This window comes from Puma concolor, chromosome E4, assembly GCF_028749965.1.
Source record: "Puma concolor isolate L17-30 chromosome E4, mPumCon1.1.hap2, whole genome shotgun sequence".
In the NCBI taxonomy this organism is placed as follows: domain Eukaryota; kingdom Metazoa; phylum Chordata; class Mammalia; order Carnivora; family Felidae; genus Puma; species Puma concolor.
This window is the reverse complement of record NC_141683.1, coordinates 50,084,275-50,096,505: the sequence shown is the minus strand read 5'-3', so window position 1 is coordinate 50,096,505 and position 12,231 is coordinate 50,084,275. Positions and strand designations below refer to the sequence as shown.

General features: G+C 38.4%; 1 protein-coding gene across 12 annotated transcripts in view; it reads left to right on the top strand.

Annotated features, from left to right (window-relative positions):
* RASAL2 (RAS protein activator like 2) overlaps nt 1-12,231 on the top strand; it is a 361,137-nt gene that overhangs the window by 245,607 nt on the left and 103,299 nt on the right. Inside the window, exons 1-2 of one of the 12 annotated variants that reach the window (XM_086694785.1) lie at nt 7,081-7,102; nt 7,771-7,890. The exons of the other annotated variants lie outside the window; for them this stretch is intronic. Of the exons in view, the coding sequence (XP_086550911.1) occupies nt 7,096-7,102; nt 7,771-7,890 (127 nt within the window). The 5' untranslated portion in view covers nt 7,081-7,095. Of the gene's footprint in view, nt 1-7,080; nt 7,103-7,770; nt 7,891-12,231 lie in introns of those variants that run through there. 12 annotated transcript variants of the gene reach the window in all.

The window sequence follows — 12,231 nt, the reverse complement described above, 5'->3', positions numbered from 1 at the left end:
AAGACAGTTTGTTTTTCAAATAAAGGACTTGGTGTGATACTGAAATAGAATTTATATATGGATTTTGCACATAGAGTGGATTTTGCACAATATTTAATTTTATCCTTAAAAAATCAACCAACATCAGTATTAAATTTCCTAATTTTGATAATTGTTCTGGGGTATATAAGAGAATGTCCTTTGTTTTAGAAAACAGAAACTGAAGCTGTTGGTGGTAAAGAGCATAATGTCTCCAGCTTTCTCAAATGGTTTAAAAAATGCATATTTTTATGCATATAAATAATGTAATAATGTAAATAATGTAAAATATTTACATAAATAATAATTGACACAGAGGATAATCAAGCAAAGGTAGCAAAATGTGAACAGATGATGAATCTGGACACAGGTATGTAGGAGTTCCTTGTGCTCTTCTTGTACCATTTTTGTAAATTTGAAACCATATCAAAATGTAAAATTACACACCCCTCCCCCCACCAAAATCCATCAACTTTACCAATTTTAGTTATCAGTTTAGGAAAAGATCTGTTGTCCTATTTACCTGCCTTTGTTCGTTCCTGAGTATCTAGTATTAATCTTTTCCCGTGTGCAAGAATAGTAGAGCAGGAGAAAAGAGACTGAGTCAGTAGTTTTGGTTTCTTCAAAAAGGATGGAAATCCCAGAGGAATTAGGAGGAAAACTGGTGCTTGTAAAATTGGAAAATAACTCTCTTCTGCTGTAGCATTTTAAAGTTCTTGGTACAGAAAAAGCTGATTATATAATACATCTTATTTGGATATCCTTTTAAACTACAAGGCTTACACAGAAAAAGTTGTACAGGAATGTTCATGGCAGCACTACAGGGATACCTCGTTTTATTGCTTTTCACCTCATTGCAATTCGCAGAGACTGTATTTTTTAACAAATTTAAGGTGTAGGGGCAACCCCTACGTTAAGCAAGCCCATTTCTGTCATTTTCCAATAGCATTTGCTTACTTTGTGCCTCTTGCTACATTTTGTTAATTCTCGAAATATTTCAGCCTTTTTCATTATTATTATGTTTGGTCGGCTGATCTGTGATCAGTGATCTTTAATGTTACTGCAGTCATTGTTTTGAGGTGCCACAAACCCACACCCATATAAGACAGCAAACTTAATCGGCGCACCTGGGTGGTTCAGTCGGTTAAGCATCTGACTCTCGATCTCAGCTCTGGTCATGATCTCATGGTTTGTGAGATCCAGTCCCACGTCGGGCTCTGTGCTGACGGTGCGGAGCCTGCTCGGGATTCTCTCTCTCCCCCTCTCTTTCTGTCCCTCCCCTGCTTGTGCATATATGCGCGCTCTCTCTCAAAATACATAAATAAACATTTAAAAGGTATTTAAAACAACATGGCAAACTTAATGAACGTTGTGTGTGTTCTGACTGCTCTACTAACCCACCATTCCCTCCCTCTCTCCTCTTCGGGCCTCCCTATTTCCTGAGACACAGCAATATTGAAATTAGGCCAATTAATAACCCTGCAGTGACCTCCAAGTGTTCAAGTAAAAAGAAGGGTCACATGTCTCTCACTTTAAATCAAAAGCTAGAAATTATTAAGTATAGTGAGGAAGGCACATTGAAAGCCAAGACATGCCCAAAGCTAGGTCTCTTGTACCAGTTAGCCAAGTTGTGAATATAAAGGAAGCGTTCTTGAAGGAAATTGAAAGTACTACTCCAATGAATACACAAATGATAAGAAAGTTGAAACAGCCTTATTGCAAATAGGGAGAACGTTTGAATGCTCTAGATAGAAGATCAAACCAGCCACAACTTTCCCTTAAGCCAAACCTTATCCAGAAGAAGGCCCTGACTCTCCCGGGGAAAATACTATGAAGCTTGTTCAAATGACAACCAAGGATTTAGAATATTACCTAACCTTGTTGATAAAGCAGTGGCAGGATCTGAGAGGATTGACTCCAATTTTCACAAAAGTTCTGTGGGCCAAATGCTATCAAACAGCATCTCGTGTTACAGAGAAATTAACGTGCAAGAGTCTATTGATGCAGCAAAGCTTGTTATTATTTTAAGAAATTGCCACAGCCACCTCAACCTTCCTCAACCACCACGCTGATCAGTCAGCAGCCGCCAACATTGAGGCAAGACCCTCCACCAGCAAAAGATCACAATACACTGAAAGCTCAGATGATGGCTTGCATTATTTAGCAATAAAATATTTTTAAGTTAAGGTATATACATTGTTTTTTTAGACTTCATGCCCTTGCACACTTCATAAAGTACAGTGTTCTGTAAACGTAACTTTTATATGCAATGGGAAATCAAAAAATTAATCTGACTAGCTTTATTGAGATACTCACTTTATTGCAGTGGTCTGGAGCCAGACCCACAATATATCCGAGGAATGCCTATATTTGTAATACTGTAAAGTAGAAATAACCCAAATGTCCATCGGTGGAATACTAGTTGGCCATTGAAAAGAATGAAGTACTGATACATGCTACAGCATAGATTAAATTAAATTAAATCAAGTCAGGTACAGAAGGCCACATAGTATGTGATTTCATGTATAGGAAATGTCTAGAACAGGAAGATTCATAAAGACAAAACTTAGATTAGCAGTTCCTAAGGACTCAGCAGTTGAGAGGAAGGAGAACCGGGTGCTAATGAGAGCCAGGTTTCTTTCTGAGGTGATGAAAATGTTCTGCAATTAAACTGTCGTGATATTTGCACAACTTTGTGACTATATTTTAAACTACTTTAAAAGAGTGAATTTTATGGTACGGGACCTCTATTTCAATAAGGCTCATATTTTTTAAAAAACAAGCCTAACAAATCACTTCTGCTTCATAATGTCTTCCTATCTACTAAGGATAAGAGCCAAAGACCTTGTAACTTCACACGATCTGGCTTCCTGTTTCTTCACTGACCTCATTTTCCTTTTTCTTTCCCCCCTGAGTCAATCCAGTTTACCTGCAGTGATTTCCTGATGGTTGCCGCTTCCAGATCTTTTTTTTTTTTTTTTACTGTTTTTACCCTCTTCCCAAAAACCCAGGAACCCTTTACTCAAAAGTCGGTCTCTCAGAGATACCTTGCCTGGCTACCCTCTAAAATTGTAAAGCTCTCCAACATTACCTACACCCCTTTCTTGCTTTATTCTTATCCTTGGCACTCTTCACCCTAACACAGTATATAGCTTAACCTTTTTCTCTTGTGTATTGTTTTCTCTTCCCCCAAGAATGTAAGCTCTCTGAGGGCAGAGGTTTTGTCTCTTATTCACAACTGTATCCCAAGGCTTAAAACAGTCCTTGGCACATAGTGTCACTGATGCTGTCAAATGAGTGAGTCTGAAAGCTGATAGCTATAAAAAAGGTAGCTATAACAAAAATCAGGACTGTAAATAATTCAAGAGGGGGCTACATTTTTTATACCCGTTACTCAACTGAAACTTAAGTCTTCTCTAGGACTATGAGATTAAGGAAGTAGGAGGAAAGAAATAACTGGTTTCTAGTGTCTTAAAATAAAATAATAAAGACAGTTATACCGTTCTTAAAATGAAAACTTTATTTGACCCAGGCAAATAGTTATTTTATTTATTTTTCAATCATGAAGACCTGCCAGAGATCCACAAATACGTTAGGGAGTCAGAAAAGGTTGACTGAATTGACAGCGTGGGCCTGAATCAGGGGTCAGTAAACCATAGCCCAGGGCCCTTTTTTTTTTTTTTTCTGTATTGTACATAAGGTTGTACTGGCATACAGCCATGCCCATTCATCTACATATTGCCTATGACTGCTTTCTTGCTACAGTGGTGGAATTAAAATAGTTGTGATAGAGACTATATGGCCCCCAAACATGAAATATTTACTAGCCGACCCTCTACAGGAAACCTTTGCTGGCCCTTCGATAGATCAGCCCTGGTAGGGTGTATAATAGTATGGTAGGGAATTTGGCCAAACATCCAGACATTCAAATTTCGTTTGCATCCCTACCTATTACCTTAGACAAAGGTCGGTAGGTAGACAAGTTTCCTGATCTATGGTTTTCTCATCGGTGAAATGAAGATAATACCTATCCCACCTGGTTGTTGTTTAAGAATTTCAAATGAGATATTGTATGTAGAGCACTTAATGAAGTGCCTAAAAACGCCGTATTAGTAGTTGCAGCCCAGTAAGCCACACACACACACGTATCACATACACGCATTTACAAGGAAATGTAAATGCCCTCAAATAGAAATGCCTAATCACCAAGCATTTTCCATAAGCTTTCAGTATTTTTTTGGAAAATAACGAATGAAATAAAAACAAATGTCAATAGTAAGTACATGCTTACACTTACTACATGTGAAGAACACAGTAACCACCAAGATCTATGTGATTGGTTCATTTGTTGAGAAGATTATTGTCAAGCATTATTTCTAACAGCCCTACTCACAGTATTTTGGTGCCTTGACTCATATTTTAACAAAGTGTACAGCCCACCATAGAATGTTTACATCTTGAAGTAAGTTTTATTGCTTTATTTTTAAGGAAATTTTTATGTAAGCAGGTCTAATTCATGCTATGCTCTGGCTATAAACAAGGAAAAACAATTCGGTGCCTTTTATATTATGAGAAAATTTCAATCTAGAGCTTTTCCTTGGGGTGCCTCATTTGCTAACTCTCTGTTTAGAGAAGGCAAGTTTCTCGTACCGGATCATATTGGTGATATCTTTGTGCCTATACTGACTTTTCTTCGGTATAATACATAAAATAAAAGATTCATTTTTTCTTTTACCACGTTTTATTTTTGGTTGTTGATTTGGAGACTGGTGGTGTAGATCCTTTTATCAGGAATACATGGAATTCTTTAGTACTTTGGTACGTAGAATCACAATTTCACTTTCACTAGTAAGTCATTCAATAAACATTTATGAATTATCCACTGTGTGCTAGACATTAAAACATTTTGTTTAGATTACTAGAGCACAGTTTTCGCCTTTAAAATGCACAAGGCGTAGTGGAAGAAATCACTATGTAGACAGATAATTTCAATAAAGTAATAGGAGCAATAACAATGAAAGTATGGGTAAGAAAGCTATTAACTCTGCCTTAAGGTGTCAGGAAAGACCCGGAGATGTAATATTTGAACTGAGTCCTAATGGATCAGTTCAATATAGTCGGGTATACATGGTAGAAAGAATGATACCTCACTGGAGGTACCAAAGTCAGTCAACAAAGATGTTTGAGCACCTACTGTGTGCCAGGTAGTGCCTAGAGAGTGGGGGTATACCAACGAACAAAACAGATGAATTGTGATTACTTTGCTTTGGAACATGCAAAGACTTGGAAGCGAGGTAGATAGCACAGCATAGCTAAGTCAAGGAGAGTGTGGGGGAGCCGCTACCAGGAAAGAAGCAGGAGCCACATCACACCGAGTTGTTTGAACTTGATGCTCTAGGCCAATGGTTTCACCTTGGGAGCTCCAGATATTCTGGCGTGTCCTAAAGTTCTTACAAAGGGATTATCAATTCATGCTTAAATACTAAGCAAGCATAGACTGTGGATTTTGAGAAAATGTTTTTTATCCATATTTGTCAATATTTTTCAATTTTATGTAGTTATTTTGAGTAACAAAGTATGGATTTATTTAAATATATTTTTAATGTTTATTCATTTTTGAGGGACAGTGCATGAGTGGGGGGAGGGACAGAGAGAGAGGGAAACACAGAATATGAAGCAGGCTCCAGGCTCTGAGCTGTCAGCACAGAGCCGGACGTGGGGATCGAACCCACTAACCATGAGATCACGACCTGAGGCGAAGTTGGACACTGAACCAACTGAGCCACCCAGGCGCCCCTAGATTTTCTATCTCCTTAGTTGGTACTATTGCTATAACTACTTTTAAGTAACTATCTGTCAAAATGACTAATTTTAAAAAGAGATCCTGGCTCATGCTCTGTCTCTTTCTGTGTCAAAAATAAACATTAACAAAGAAAAAAGGAGGCACCTGGGTGGCTCAGTAGGTTAAGAGTCAGACTTCAGCTCAGGTCATGATCTCGCAGTTGGTGAGTTCGAGCCCTGCATTGGGCTCTGTGCTGACAGCTCAGAGCCTGGAGCCTGCTTCGGATTCTGTGTCTCCCTCTCTCTCTGCCCATTCCCTGCTCACGATCTGTCTGTCTGTCTGCCTGTCTCTCTCTCTCAAAAGTAAATGAACATTAAAAAATTAAAAAAAAGAAAAGAGATCCTAAAATACTCAGCCTGATATTTCCTGCCAATCTTGAAGCTATTAAAACTTTTAGAGCAGCTAAACAAAACTTCAGTAAATAAGTGAACTCCTTCTAAGTGCCAGGCACTACTTTAGCCACTGGGTTTATAAAGGTTAATATATAAAACAAGAATCTTACCGAGTTGACTAGAGTCCAGATGAAGAATAATGAAGTCAACATGGAGAGGAGAGTCTGGATTCAGGATATACTGAGATAGTAACTCTTAAGCAGTGAGATTTCTCTCACTGAAGGCAGACTGCTAGAACAGAAAGAAAGTAGATTATTGGGAACAGAGCTAATATTTTACTAATGCAGGGGAAGACTCTTAGCTTTTTAAGAGTGTTGTTTTCTCATAGCATGCCTGATCAATCTACAGAAAACGGGGATATTAGTGATTTATGGGTCTCTGAAAATATCTCTACTGCTTGATTTTTCTCTGCGTATTAATAAGGTGTAAGCCTGTGAACTGACCTTAAATCCAAGCATGTAAGTATGTAACGTAAATCATATTTAAAAATCCATCTGTTTCGGACTCCTTCACAATGACAGTATGACAGGAGTTGAAGGACAGTCGTTTGCTACATTGATGGGTCTCTGAACCTATAGCCCAACAAGCTTACTTCTCTGACTTCTTTCTTTCAGATTTCAGCCTTCTTTCCTATTCTCCCTCTCCCCCGCCCCCCCCCCCCCCGCGCTCTCCACCCCTCTTTTCTTTCTCGCTAAGAAAGACAGAGCTATTGACTAGAAGCCCAGAGTTGCCCCCAAGTTCCGACCACCGGCTCGAATTCTTATGAAGTGGACTTGTAATATCCTTAATGTTGCTGTTGGCAGTCAGTTACAGATTCCATTATTGTCGATCAATGCCGTCGCCATGCGAGGTGGGGGGAGGAACGGAGGAGGAGGAGAAGAAAGGAGGGATGAGAGCTTCCTATTCACAGATTTATCAACCTGCCTTTGCTCGCAGGAAATCTTCGCAAAGGGGGCTGAGATGCTGTTGAAATAGCTAAAGCAGGAAGGGGTTAGGGGGCTGCAGTTCTCTCTGGTTGACTGAAAGGAAATTTGAAAACCTTTCTTCTCGGAACAAAACAAAATGCTGAATTTGTTCTTTTGCCTTTGTTTTTGTTTGATGATATGCTTTACTTAACTGATTAGCTATTGTGCTGTCTGGTTATCTAAGCTGCTTCAGTGTAGGAACCTGTTTCTTTTCCTTTGAGTGTCTTTATTCTTTATTTTCCTTTGCTTTCTCCTGTCATGAAACACAAATCATTATTCAATTTTATCCTGGCTTCTCTTTCAGGCTAAAGCTTAACACTAAGAGACAGAAGGACAAATCTCCCTTCCCTTCTCTTCTGTCACCCTCTTTTAACCCTCTCTATTTCCTTCCCCCTCCCCCCCCCTTGTATTAGATTGATGTCACAGAGACAGAATTCAGAGTGGAGGGAGGATCACATTTGCTCTTTCATCATTACAGCCTAGCCAGCAATTTAAGTGTCGGACCCCCAAGAATTCAGTCTTTGTATCTTTCTTTTCCCACTCCATCATTCAGTAATTGTGCTCTGTATGGAAAAGTTTTCTGGCTGGAGAATGAGTCTCCTTTCCCCCGGTGATGTGGCCGAGTGGTTGGATAGTAGCACCGAAGAGGAGAAGAGCCTTCTGTCATTTCTGGGTACGGTAGGGCTCCGCTTGTTCTTTTAACCGTTTGTTGTCTGAACTTCTCTTACTTTGGGGAGAAAGACCCCAGATTTTCTAAAATCCACTTCTGTATATTTTAAAGGGGGTAGGAATTAAAAGGGTATGTTTAAGTTGTTTGCTGTTCAAGGTTTGCTGATGTTTGTAGAAAGAATGTCACCAACATTGCCTATGAGAAATAGCAGACAGTTTGCTTTGCTTTAACAAAGAGTGCTAGCTCCGTGCAAAGCTTACTGTGTCATCCGGTCAGCTGTTCGTGGTATTTAGACAACTTCTACTAGCCAAAATATGTTATTGTTTTACTATACCTCTCAGTACAGTGATGCTGAGGCTTGCCTTGGGAGAGTGGCAGTGGGCTTTGTGTGCAAGAAAAGCCAACATATGGATTGAGAAGTAGCTTTTATGCAAGGTGTGAAATACTTGTAATGTTCATACATCAGATTTCTACTGAGTATATAAAATACAGCTATTACTTAAACTTCCCATTTATGGATGCTTTCTAATAAATTTCTAAGTAAGGCAATTATTGATCGTGGAATTATTGATATCATAAACAAATTCATAAAGTTAGGTTATAAATCCAATTGTGTCATCAGTGTAATAGGAGAGCTTGATACTTACACAAATCCTATTTGTGAATACTTTTGTTAGATTAATAATTGCCTTCAACTTTATCTGTTTTTCTATACCTTTGATTTGTCTCATATATTTTACTAAATATAAATATACCTTTATTATAAGTGGACAAAATTTATGGTTTTCTGATCTGTGCCTCATGAGTATTGCTTATGACCTTAGGAATAGTCTTCTGCCATTCCAAAAGATATCTCTATCTTTTAAAAAAAATTTTTTATTGTATTTAGTATAAGTTTCTGTTTTATTTAATTCAATTATGTTGTCAATCTTAACATTCTATAAATGATTTCTTTTTTTTCATGAGGTTTAGATGTAAAGAGTCATCCTGATCAGATCTTTCCTAATTCTATAAAGACTCAGATATATATAGATATATATATCTATATATATCTATATATATATATATTTATTTATTTATTTCGATATTAATCCTACTCTTACTTTGTTTATCACAGCCTCACTTGTCTTGGGTATTTGGGTGACTTTAAGAAATATGTGTACCTCCTAACTCCTCAATTCTCTGAAGCCTGTCCTATTCTACCTGCTTCCCATTCCCCACCCGTCCACATACCTAGAGAAACATCAGTGAAGAAAAGCAAACACAAATAACCCTGAGTAAAACCAACCACTTAGACCCTACTGCATCATGGGAAAGGAAGGTATAGTCAACACTAAACATCTTTTCTTTGCTCTTGAATGATATTTTTCTGTATTCTAATTATCTAACCTCAAGATTAATTTATTTTCTTTTTTGGCCATTACTCCTCTATACCTAAAAAGAATTTAATCAAATAAATAGAGTTGGGCAATTAAAAGGGACTACAGTGTATCTCCCCGCCTGCCCCCACTCCCGTCCTCTGTTTAGGAGAGTTAATGAATTATACTCTTTTTTCACAAGTGGAGGTGATAAAGACAAAGGATGTTAGAACACACTTAGAAGAAACATGCAAATTCTTGCAAACTGTCCACCTAATGGAAGGAAACCTTAGCATTCATAATAGACAAGACACAGATAAATCAGTCTTGATTCTGCTCAAGGGCTACAACAAGTTTAGTTGTTGAGAGAGTAGATAGCTATGTACCCCTGCTCCACTGCCCTGTGGAGCAGTGAGTCCTGCTGTGGCGGCAGTGAGCCCTGGATGTCAGCACGTCTTATTTGGGAGATTGAATCTCTCTCCTGACCATGGGTAGCAAACACCTCCATCTGTGGGTAAATGGGAATTTACTAAATTCTTCCAGAGGAACTAGGAGGAAAGCTATCTCAGATACAACTTGTAATAGCTTGAGGATTAAGCAAAGCTCTTGTGATATCATTTGCTACTGTAGTTACCATGAACTAGAACATGCTTTTCCCAGTGAAGACGCCAAGAGAACAATTGAGAAACCCGAATCTACTTTATGATGAATCTAGAATTAATGGAACCAACAGAGTCGTTGTGTCAGAGAACCTGTCAAACTATGGTTTCTTTCCCTAAGGAATTTTAGGCAGGTTTCTCTCTAGGAGAGAAGATGAAAGAACTTTGTATTGGTTAGACTTTACTACTTCACTTTTGAACAGAAGCCACTTAACTGATGTTCAGGCCTTCCTATTGATTTAGTGCAGTGCTGGTTTGATGGAGCTTCATAAAATTGCTGTGCATTATTCTATTCAAAAGCCTTCCATGGCTCTCTCCTCACCTATCAGATGAAGTCAAAACACTGTAATCTGGAACTTATTCTGGCCCTTCTATCTGGCATTCCAGTATTCCTTTGGGGAGGGGCCAGGGGGACTTTCATTCCACCAAATTGATTAACTTCCTATATCTCAGGCAAATGCTGCCCTTTCCTACCTTTGCACTTGCTGTTTCTCTCATCGGCAGTGTCCCTTCATCCAAACTGAAATTTCCGTAACTCTGTCCGTGCTTCAGATCTGACTCACGAACAAGATCCTGTGCTAGGTACTGTGGCTGGATACGAAGAAGTGTACGATAAACCTGCTTGCGAGAAACATAGAATTTGGGGAGAAAACATGAACTGTGTACAATTAAGGGAGAAAGATTTAATGATAATTCAAGACAACAACGGAGAAAATAAAATAAAGCAGTACCTGATTATGAAATGATTTATCTTAGCAAAAATTGCCTTGGGGATTTGAAGAAGGGAGACATCATTTTCAATTAGAAACCCTGAAAATTGCTTTACAGAGATAGGATTTAATCTGAATCTGAAAGCATAGAGTAGGTTTTTATAGAAATGGAGTTTTCTGTATGAAAGGAGTGTCATGAGGAATATTAAATTATGTTCACATCTAATGAACAAACTGATTTGAAAGGAACGGGAAGTTCATGTACATTAGCAATGAGAGATAATACTTGAAGGATGTGTGGTGGATCACTGGGTAGGACCTTTCCTGACAATCTAATGAGTAACAATTTTATCCTGAAAGTAGTTGGGAAGAATTAAGGATTAATGAGGAAGAAAAAAATGTGACCAAAATAGTTTCTTAGAAAGACATATGTGGAAGTGTCTTGTAGGGGGATGAGACCGGAAGCAGTTACACCTGTTTGAAAGCTATCAGAGAAGTCCAGATACGAAATAAGCGCCTCTATTTTATCACTTAACGCCCTATAATTAGTAATTAGTGCTTGGCTTATTTGTTGTTAAAACTAGATGTGAATGCCTCCACAGCAGGAGCCCAACCCTCTGTCTTTTCCACCCCCAGCACACTCCAGGTCCAGATAAATATTTGTACAGCTAATATGAATAAGATGAAAAGATGGAGAGATTACAAACAATCTATCAACAGGGTTGCTGACAGACTGGAGGAATGGGGAGCAAAATAAATCAAAGACTTTTTGAATTTAGGAAGATGGTGGTAATATTAACAGAAATAGAAATGTTGGGAAAGGGAGCCAGATTTTGAGGACAGAAGATGAGTTCTGTTTAGCTATATTGACTTTGAGGTGACTAGTACGCACTCAGAAATACAGTTCTTGGAAATGAAGTCACAGGTGGAGAGCAACATTTGGGAGCCATCTAGAGAAGACAGATAGTTGAAGCTCTAAGCATCTGTAAGTGATCTACTATCAACAAACTGTCAAGAAAAAACAGAGGTCAGGGACTGAAGCTTGAAGAACACCAGTAGTGGGGCGGGGGGTGGGTAGAGAGGAAGAGGCCATACAGAGAGCATGATCCTAATGGCAGGAGGAAAGCCTGGATGGTGTGTATTATAAGTACTAAGACAGAAGAAGGTCAACTATGTTAGTGGTTACAGAAGACAAAAAAGACCACTGGATTTGGTAATGAGACTTTTGATTAATAACTTGTGAAATTGTCAGTTCTGTTTCATTCGTTAGAACTGAGGGAAAAGAAGCCAGATTTTATAATATAGAGAAATACAGCAGATGATGAGACAGTGAAAGCCATAGGTTCCATCTCTTGCCTGGAAAAATATGAGACTAATAAAAAGGAAAAGTACCTTTTTAAAAACTGGAGAGACTTGTACATATATACATATATTTGGTATAGGAAAGAGCAAGATATTAAGCCGGTAAGAGAGGAGACTAACTGAGGGAACAAGATCCTTTATGAGTTTGAGGGTGAGTGTGGGATTAAGGGCACAGGATTAACCTTTTGAGAGGAGAAACTCCTACAGGAATCAAAGATGCTTGTAGAGATTTAGTAGTGGAAAGTAGAGAAGATG